The 10,246-nt window shown below is 36.5% G+C and overlaps 2 protein-coding genes across 2 annotated transcripts; both read right to left on the reverse strand.

The window, feature by feature from the left end:
* Nucleotides 1–1,009: 1,009 nt before the first annotated feature.
* LOC135606601 (uncharacterized) lies at nt 1,010–3,332 on the reverse strand. Its single transcript, XM_065097644.1, has 4 exons — nt 2,427–3,332; nt 1,871–1,941; nt 1,511–1,715; nt 1,010–1,414 (listed from the first exon to the last, which is right to left on the reverse strand). The coding sequence occupies exons 1-4, from the start codon at nt 2,556–2,558 to the stop codon at nt 1,295–1,297; spliced, it is 528 nt and encodes a 175-aa protein (XP_064953716.1). The 5' UTR covers nt 2,559–3,332; the 3' UTR covers nt 1,010–1,294.
* Nucleotides 3,333–4,379: 1,047 nt separating this feature from the next.
* LOC103980004 (protein YELLOW LEAF 1, choloroplastic) lies at nt 4,380–8,341 on the reverse strand. The gene is made up of 5 exons (XM_009396288.3): nt 8,276–8,341; nt 7,366–7,427; nt 6,660–6,805; nt 4,858–4,933; nt 4,380–4,737 (listed from the first exon to the last, which is right to left on the reverse strand). The coding sequence occupies exons 2-5, from the start codon at nt 7,424–7,426 to the stop codon at nt 4,541–4,543; spliced, it is 480 nt and encodes a 159-aa protein (XP_009394563.2). The 5' UTR covers nt 7,427; nt 8,276–8,341; the 3' UTR covers nt 4,380–4,540.
* Between the last annotated feature and the right edge of the window lie 1,905 nt (nt 8,342–10,246).

The following is a 10,246-nucleotide window of genomic DNA, read 5'->3' on the forward strand; positions in this document are numbered from 1 at the left end:
TTTCCAATGTACCCGTCTGTTCACCGCTGATACTAAACGGGCCCCGTTACCATCAACACCTTATCCGCAACGAGGTACGTTGCCACAAGTTTCTCTTTTAAATGATGGATTGTGAGTGGACGAAACTAACCTTGCACTTCGAGCAGAATACTCGATGAATGCCACTGTGGGGGGAATCTTGCGACACTTCATAGCACCTGCTGCTCACGTGACTTTAAAGGAGGGAGAGTGCTTTTACATATCTATCCCTGGAAAGTATGAAAATAGTGTATTTACTCTTATAATTATATGCATATATACATCCCTCAAAATTATGATCCTCCACACACAAATATATACATCAACATCTATAAAATAAAATAAAATAAATATAAAAATCTTCAAATTTATAAGGATAAGATTGTGTGTATTGTACCTCTCCAAATTAGGATAATAACATTTCAACAAAATGCTTGTCAAAATTATTTCTCAGGATCAGTCTTGTTGGGGTAGAACTGCTTGAGGTTTCAGATGTCATTGCAATTAGAATGAGAGACATCAAGAACATGTGGTTGATAGCAAAGATGCTCTATTTAAATGCAGCAAACATGACCATGGTATACTGCAGTTGAAGAATCCAACCAGTCCATGCTACACCAGAGAGAAAGAGAGAGAGAGACTGTTGACACAAGCTGAAGCATTATTCATTGCACACTGCACTACTGCATCATGAGAAGAAGTTCTTGTCACTAGTGATCAGGACAGCATGGACTTGGAACAGATAACCAAGGTGGAAAGTAGGAAAGAATGAGCAAGAGGAGATCTAAAGAACATGTACACATCAACTCTTCTTGTGCACCAGCCTCAGAGAAGGCTGGTTGAAGTTATTTCATATGGTTCACAGTAGCTGAAGCTTTTTTGGCTTCACAGAGAGGTGTTCATCTGTGCCAGTGGGATTATACAAGTTCAAATGCATTGATTCATCATGTTCTGTTATCAAGCAACATAGCATCTATCTCAGATTGCAACACACCGTAAAACTCGAGAAAATTATTGTATCGGTAAAAGTATCGTTCTCGAAAAAGAGGAAATTGATACATATTGTTCTCAAAGTGACAAACACCATTGCTAAGAGTTACATTATCGACGTAGGAAGTGAAATTAGATGAGTTGCCTTCTTTTCCCTTTGAGAAAAGACAGTAGGATGATCCATTTCAGACACACTATACAAGTGAGGAGAGCCTAAATCCTTGAGCTACTTGATTGTGCCATGTAATTTTCCTCTATTCAGTGTGGCTGGTCTGATTCCCATGTCTCAGCAAATCGGAAGCTTCAGATCATTAGCCACCACATCTCCATTCATGGAACAACTCTTCAATGTATCTGCTTTTAAGGGCTCCCAAGTGACCTGAAACTCCTCCATGTCCTCGGCTTCCTGCCAACAGAAAACCCAATTATGAATCCAAGAGTGCTGCTTAGATTCGAATGCAAGCAATTCCAGTTATTGTATTTGTTTCTACTGTAAGCAGACCTGGTTCAAGTCTATAATTGTTGAAGTCCTAGGAAGATCATCTTCTCTTACGGTTGAAAGACGAGCTTGACACTCGATTACGGTACTCGAACAACTATTGCGAAGCGATTCGAATGGCCTAATCTGTGGTCTCTTCTTTTTGAGTCTATATTGTGTTCTTCCTGAAGGATTCTTCAATAGGCAAGAATACTTCATCTGCAAGAATCTACATGATCCACCATCAACAAGAATGTTTATTTGGTTGTAGACCATCCAAAAATACAGGGTTATGAACTCTGACCTTTTAAATCAATTCTAAATGTGTCAGCCAGAAATCAAGAGAAATAATGAATTCAATGGAATAAAGGAAAGATGTAGTACTCGACTTCGGCACGAAGCTTTAGCTTCCTCATATTGGCCTTGTGCAACTGCTGCTTCTTTGATTCAGTTTCCTGATGAAATAGAATCCAAAACAAAATCTTGTAAATGTTGTTCATGATGCAGCAATAGATTGAGAAAGCTCATACTACTGAATGACATCCCATGTTACATTGACTTCTCCAAACATTAGATTAAAACTTAGAGAAGAGTGCTTTCTAATCATTCAGACAAAAGGAAAATTTGAAGCACCAGATTACAAATCCAACAGGCAGGAAAACTAGAAGAGAACTTAAGATTAACTCAATCCATAAAAGGAAGAAAAAGGTAAAGAAAACCAATAAAGTGTAGATCCGTCTAAAAGAGCATGACAAGAAATTATTTCTGCAACAAGATTACTTTCAGATCTCACAATCTAAGAATGGAGGAGAAAAAAAGATTATTTCATTATGAGAAAAAATACTCATAAACAAACTAAATTTGCAACCCAAAAAAAAAAAGCCCCACTAATTCAAGGAAAAGCTGAAGACAAAGAGGTAAAGAAGCCCAAAGATCTCACCTTTCTCAACTCTTCATAATCTAGAAGAAGGCTCTGGTACCTAAAGCGCGCCTTGTCCTCTTCACCGACCGGCGATAGAGAGCAAGATGGGAAGAATCCCACTGCAAAGCTCTTCCCTTTCTTCGTCACCATCGTCTCAAAATCCGATCTTTAGGAAGGAGAAGGGAAGGGAACGAGAGAGCAACGGCTAGAATGAAAGGAAGAGATGACATTGTAGAGCAATAAAAGCAGGGAAAGGTTCCTTCCCCTGTTCTCCGAGGTCTGATGATGACCAATACGCCCACATAAATTGAATGGGATATGGGTTGCGGCAATTTTGGCAAGTTTGGGGGGGTTGGTTTTGTCTGAGGCTCGGAAGGGAAGAGAGAGGAAGAGAGAGAAAAAGCTTGGCTGGGTGATGCATATCCTGAAACACTTGCCCTTCTTGACTTCTCCCTTCTTCTCCCGGTTTCTACTTCTCTCACCTTGCCTCCTTTCCATCACATGACTCCAGGCCTAGATGGGCCACCGTGAACAAAGACTGGTGGAGAGTAGAGATCACATGGACTCCATTCGAGGGTGGGGAATTCTCTTAAATCCGTTCTTTGGCTGGTCGAAACAGGAGAGAGTGAGGATGAGGACAGGGTAGGAGATGAATGGCTACTGTGCGGTGATGTTGCAGTTTCTGCTGCCTGCTTAGTCCTTGCAGTTGGATCACACTACCTCCGTCCTTGCGGTTGCAGTTTCTCCCCGTTGTTTCATTGCATTGCCAAGGCAGAACTTTTACTGTTCTTCCACACCACCTCACTTCCCGGAGGACGCACTCGGCCACATTGTCATGCTTGCCAATGTAGTGAGCATTAAAAGTCGGCAAATAATGGAAGCACACAGCTTTCTGCTTCCCCTGCAGAGAGGGGCAGAAACCTAGGGAGCTTGTGCTCCCACGCTATGACAGATGCAGGGTAGAATGGGCCCTCATGAGCATGATGGAGACCTGATGCTGGTGAAAAGGTTGGTGACGACACCCAGAAAAGAAAAAAGTGGCTCTCTAGCTGTTGGATAGTGAGGAAGGATTCCAAGTAGTCCTCATCCATTCTGGTTTTCCACTGTCCTACGATATAGCATCAAAAGCGAGTGAATCTATTCTAAATTATATCATATAATTAGTTATTTTTTATATTTTAATCTCTATATTTTTAATCTTTATATTTATAAAAATAAAATATTTAATTTTATTGTTCCTCATGTCATTAATTTTATTATCCAAAATATCACACAGATTATCATGAGTAAAAAATAATATTAAAAAATAATTTTATAAAGTTAAAAATCAAGAAAGAGAGAAAAAATTTGTTAAATAAAATCGAAGGAGAGGATAAAACCGAAAAAGGAATGTGTTTTCATAAAAATTATAAAAGGAAAAAAATTAATATCGATAAAATATAATACTTTAAAATTATTTTTTTATCCTTGTTTTAGTACTATGAAATTATTTTTTTACCATTGTTTTAGTATCATTTTTCGAACGTGACAACACGTCTGATATTTTCATCAACAAAATCAATGATACGAGAAAAAAAAATTAAATATTTTATGAATATAGAGATCCTAATATAATTTTTTTAAAAAAATATAAAAATAAAAATCCTACATATATAATTAGCTCTAATATAGCTGCTCTACCTTCAATCTCCAAGGTATACCGCTTGTTCTTAAGATGAGATGACTTCTTTTCACACCCTGAATTCAAGCTTTAGCATATATGGAACACCAGAAAGAAAAAGGAACACTTCTGTCCTCTTGGATCTTAGCATGAATTGATATATTGAAAGACTGGTCTGCCCTTCCATCTTTAAATAAACGGAATTATGACCATCCATGCACTTTTACTATCTCTACAGTCTATCCATCAACAAAAAAGAATGGAATTATGAAGCACAAATCATCTCATTAGAGAAGGGGTGCAGTGACAGATTGAAATATGAATTTTAACTACTTTAATTTCTGTATATCCAATCGCATTTCTGCCTCTGCATATCTTACAGATAGCAAGCCAATTTGTTTTATTCATAAGCGGAAGGCAAACCCATATGATATCATTTATCATACAAATAACAACAATGAGGGTGGATCAGTCATCTTCTTCTCCTATCCCTGTAAGGTCCCTCACTTTCTTGATCCTTGAGGAGGCCAAGAAATGCAAGAAGACCAAAAAAGAAGAAACCACCCGACCAGTGGTGCCATCCACCGCCACCTCCACCTCCACCGCCATCGTCATTACGAGGTGGAAATCCTGTACCCCCATCGTCAAGCTCCGGTGACTTTTCCTTCCCTGAAATCCACATGGAAGCATCCAATAATTGTTATCAACAAAAATATAAACAAAAGTCAAGTCCTTCCCTAGTGCTAAAATGATTGAAACAACTTGGGAATACATATTTATGTTGATTACCTTGGATGGGAGCAATAGTTATCGTCGATGATTGGCGTGTGACCGTCTGTGTCTGCTCTGCTGCACATCTTGCGTTCTGCAGCATATACACAGTGCAATCAAAAGCTGTAAGATAACTAAGAACAGAGAGACTGATAAATATTCCAGTTTTCTACATGGTCAATATTTGAATTCATGGGAAAGCTTATTGTCTGAAAACCATTTGCTACCAAAGAGAAGCACAATGAATAAGACCAACTGAATTAACAGGTATGAGTTATAAATAGGTTCTAAAACAAAAAAGTTGTTTTTTTCTTGTTGGCAGTTGACATTTAGAAATAAAACTATGTTCAAAAAGATGGAACGGAAAGGGCCAGATATCGCCAGCAATAGGTTAAGTAGCGACAGATTAGGGTGCAAAGATTAATAAAATAGTCCTGCGTTGGGGATCATCATGCACTCTGCACAATATGTTAATCCCTGTAATCAAAGATAATAGCAAGCAAATTGGCAGCTATCAGCTGGAGTACAACCATAACAACATGGAATTGTCCCCAACTGGTGATGAGAAAATGTCGGATTGGAGAATGTATTCAATTCTCAGAGAATAGCCATTCGAGTGTTCTATAATGGATTGAAGAACTTAGATGTTTGATTGGAGAATGTGTTCTCTGGCTGTAAATATAAATCAAGTATTTTTGTAGGAACCAAAATCTTTGATGTGATGCATACAACTGCATGGTGATAATGCAGCATTCCAAAGATGAAACTTGTGCAAAAGACCAACCACCATTAACATTTATGAGGGCCCATACTATACAGCTAAGAAGAGCTGGAAAAGGGAAGAAAACATCCAGAGCTACTTCTGGTAAACCGCTAGATGCCAAGAACAAAAATGAACCATGATAATACAGAAAGATTAGATAAAATCAACTCAAGTATTCCTTCTAATGGTCATAGTTTTGGACATTCAGATAAAGCCTAGATAAAGAGATCCAACACTTCAGTGAAAATAAAGACTTATACAACCATCTTGCAACCCCTGCCAATTACAAGAAACAAAAAATGTCTTTATATTCATATCATCTAAACAACTATGTGATTATCTTAACCTGGCCTTTTGTCCCATAGCATTGATACAACTACCGTTATCCTTATCCCTCGAATTATGTCATAAGACTGAGAAATCTAAACCAGAAATGCATCAGTAGGCTAAGATCCAAGCTAAATTTAAAATTGATCTATATCAGAGCTTGACGTGGCTCTGTCACAAAATCTGGTTTATTGGGCCCGAGATTAACACTCTGTAGTGGAACATAAATTTGACCTAAGAAAATTCATAGACTTCAAAATCCAAAAAAAGATATCAACCTCTACAAAACTTGGCAACCACACTTCATAAAGTACAACAGTGCTACCTGAAATATGAGGACAATTGACTGCTTCTTTTCTTTTCAAAAAGAGTTTTAAAACCAGTTAATAGCAGTTGCACTTACAGACTGAGAGAGCAACCTTACTCTCTTTACATTGTTGTGAAACAAATTGGCATCATGTGACAAGGAAACTATTACCTAGGACTTCTTTCCTTACTGAATTAGCTTTCAGCAAATCAAGGTCATGTTTCAAACATAGACTCCAGACAATAGCCTATATGAAGGATGGACCTTGTGGACAAAACGAACAACAGTTGCAGAGTAAACCAAAAAAAGAAAAAAAAAATACTGAGTTGTGTTTTCTTCAATATGACAGGCAAAAAGTTGATGAACGTTTATCATGCACATATGCCTGCATGACAACCCGTGAACAAAGTTTGGAGAATGTACCAAGCTAGCAGCACATATTAGTGATCTAGACAGCAGCCTCCCAGCTTCTAGTTTAGATTGTCTACGTTGAAATGGTTGACACTTGATACAGGGTAATGAGAGATTAGGCTTCACAAGCTGGGTTCTCAGGCAAGTCCTTGTTTTCCCTACATATCATAACCACAGAGTTGGTTACATCAGACATTATAAAATTCGATGCTCAAAAACAGAAACAAGAAACCAGCAGAATAAATGATAGCATTCTCCACTGCCTCTTTGGAGGAAGAAAGTTCAGTAGAATATTAAAGATCACCATTAATGATGTTAAGGTCCTTTCCTAGTACATGAACACCTGACTAAAACAAAACTTTGACTAGTACAATATATAGCCACCAAATCTTGGCTTGTGTATTATATATGTTACAACAAAAATATCTTCATACATTAGTCTATCCAATGCTCCGAAACAATAAGTAATTCATAAATTTTGTACAAAAGCAAACGAGAGATTTCTTTATTAGTTAAAAAGTGCAACAACTACAGCTACAAAAAAAAAAATACTGTACGTAAATTATCCCAAAATACCAAATCAAGCACAACCAACAATAGAAGTAAAAAGCAAGATAATCTGGAGATATCCAAAGCGCAGAATAAGCATTTTTATTTTCTCGTCAACAAATCAACATGGCAGTATAGAACTATAAGATAATGCGAACATATGACATACCAAGATATCTATCATCAGTAATGATTGGCGTGCGCACAGCAACAATTGATAGAGAGGTCATGCTGAAAATTGGAAGTGAAAGAAACTATCAATTCATCAAGGCTAATGGATGAAGCCAGTCAACAAAACTTGTGAGCAAAAAGACCAAAAACCACAAAATAAATGTTGAAGAATAGAAAACAACTTAAGATGAACCACACGAAATATATGTATCTCTTGATGTGACGTCTCTTAAGAAAGAAAGAAACAGAGCACCAATATTTGTCTACGTTTCAGGCCTTTTCCTTCGATACAAAAAACATAAATGAATAAACAAATAATAGCACCAAAATCAAGTCTGTAAGATCAAACACATTTGAGAATGACCAAAACCGCAAATTCAGTTTTTAGAAAAGAAAAATCCAATTTGTCCGAACCAAAAAGTCAAGAATAACTAAAGAACCAAAGCACGCCAAGAGTCTCAAAGTCGATATACCAATCGGAATACCGCCGCGGAATTCAAGCTGAGCGGCGGAGAGAGAAGGGGGCAGTAGTTCGATGCAAGAATCCCCGTAGCCCCAGAAAAACGAAGCAAAGAAAAAAGACGGAAAACCAGCTCGACCAAAGGAATCCAACTTGGCGGAGGAGAAAGAAGAGGAGGGATCACATACCTTAAACTCCCCTAAAATCACGAATACCTAAGAACCGAAGCACAGCAGGAGTCTCAAACCCGAGACAACTATTCGAATGCCACCGCGGAATTCAAACCCGTGCAGCGGAGAGGGAAAAGGCAGTAATTTGATGGAGGAATCGCGGCAGCATCAGAAAAACGAAGCAAAGAATAATGACGGAAAACCAGCTAGACAAAATGGAATCCAACTCGACGGAGGCATAGGGTTTAGAAACCAGAGGAGGAAGAGGTATCGCATACCTTGCGCTCCTTCGCGGAGTCGTCGAGCGGCCAAGCGCGAGGGCAAAGACGACGAGGTCAGCAGCTCCATATTGCGGACCACGTGGTCGGTCCTTATACGGAGATTGAAACCGACATAGTGGACGGTTCACTTGGACCGGTACAGATCATTTGGGCCGGGCCGCAAGAGGCCGATCTGGGTGTCTTAGTCCATCCATTTAACAGGGAACAGGGCCCCGCAATCGATAGTAGGGCCCGCTCCAACGCCCAATAAGATAGATGACTGGCCATATCATAATCCCACTCATAAGAAACTAAACATATAAATCATTCACCAATGTTGATACATGAATTAATCAATTACATATTGAGGTATTATTTTTTGCATGCATTATTCCATACCAATTGATTTGGAGGTGTTTGAGATACAACATAGAGTTAATTATAGATTACATCCTATAATTAAATTATATTTAATATCTCGATCCTTACATTTTTAAAAATTATATTATGATTCTTATATTTATGAAAATAAAATATTAAGATTACAAAGATAAATGTTTGTACGACGATAAATGTTTCACTTTTATAAATATAGAAATCTGAAAGTATTAGAGATATCATTACTCTTTAACATTAGAATTTTATTCTTAAGCTGCTTTAGAGTCGGATATCATATGAGGTTTTACCATTCATTAAAATCTACTCCATGATAAAAGAATTTGTCTTCAACTGAACCTTTATGTAACCTTTCAATAAAACCAGCATTAGTCATTCTCTGAAAAATCAATGCTTCATGTTGTCTTCAGTTATATATATATATATAGTAGTTTTATCATATAAGTAAACATTCACATTATCCACTAACTTCAATGATTGAGAGATTCAGATGCCTGTCAAAAAGATAGCACATAGTGGCTATTTTTTATCATCCTAATTGATGGATGACTATTGCATCTATCAAGTGCTTGATGTCAAAAAAAAAAAAGCAAAGAAAAACAGCATATGTATTTGTCTTATGTAGCTATCAGAACAATTCTCAATCTAAGCATCAAGTTGATCAAGAGATGCATGAATTATCAAGTTCAAAGTTGGAGAAAATGTCATGATCTGTTAACTATGCATACAATATTCTAACCACATTAATATGTCCTAAAAAGAGGGTCAAAGTCACAGTAGAAAAGTTCCAGTTGGGCAACACTTTATTGGTACATCTGTATATCAAAATATGTTGAACCATGTGAAGGAATAGTTCATTGAAAAAGGGTCCCCTACTTTGAGCAATTTCATGTTCAAAGTTTGGAAAATATCATCAAGTTCTAAGGAACAATTTGTTTCCTTTTTTTGTGCCTCAAAATCTTTCTAGGCTATGTTTAGTTCATCTTGAGCACTTTATTAGAATAAGAAAATAATTTTTCTTTTAGGATATCTTCTTAGGGTTATTTTTCTAGAAGATACTTATATTTAGTGTTTCTCAAGAATATCTCATATTTTATTTTATTTTATTTTCTCAAACAATACCTCTAAATTTAAGAAAACGTATCTAAAATATTCCTCAAAATTTTCTCATTAAATTTTTTTGCTCATTTTTCTATAGGTTAAAATATCCCTCAATTTTTTTGCTCATTTTTTTATTAGTTTTCAATTGTTATAGTGTTTTCATTTGAATCATTTTTATTATTTTTTAAAAACGTTTATAATATTTTATTGATTTACTAAAAATATTGTAAACGTCATTGAAAAATATTGTAAGTGAGATTATATCGTGCCTCTTTGATTGTTATCGATCATAGACCATCGTAATATTATAATTTTAGACTTCTAATTAGTTTGATTGAGCTTATAAGTACATTTAAATCATTTACGGTGCTTTCAAGTAAGCCTTATGGTATTTTTGTTGCGATGTTCAAAAAAATATTGTAACATACCAAAATGCTATAATAGATAATTTTTTTAAAAAATATATCCATATTTAATTTACTCAAATTTAAG

The sequence above is a fragment of the Musa acuminata genome, chromosome BXJ2-3, assembly GCF_036884655.1.
Source record: "Musa acuminata AAA Group cultivar baxijiao chromosome BXJ2-3, Cavendish_Baxijiao_AAA, whole genome shotgun sequence".
Classification (NCBI taxonomy): domain Eukaryota; kingdom Viridiplantae; phylum Streptophyta; class Magnoliopsida; order Zingiberales; family Musaceae; genus Musa; species Musa acuminata.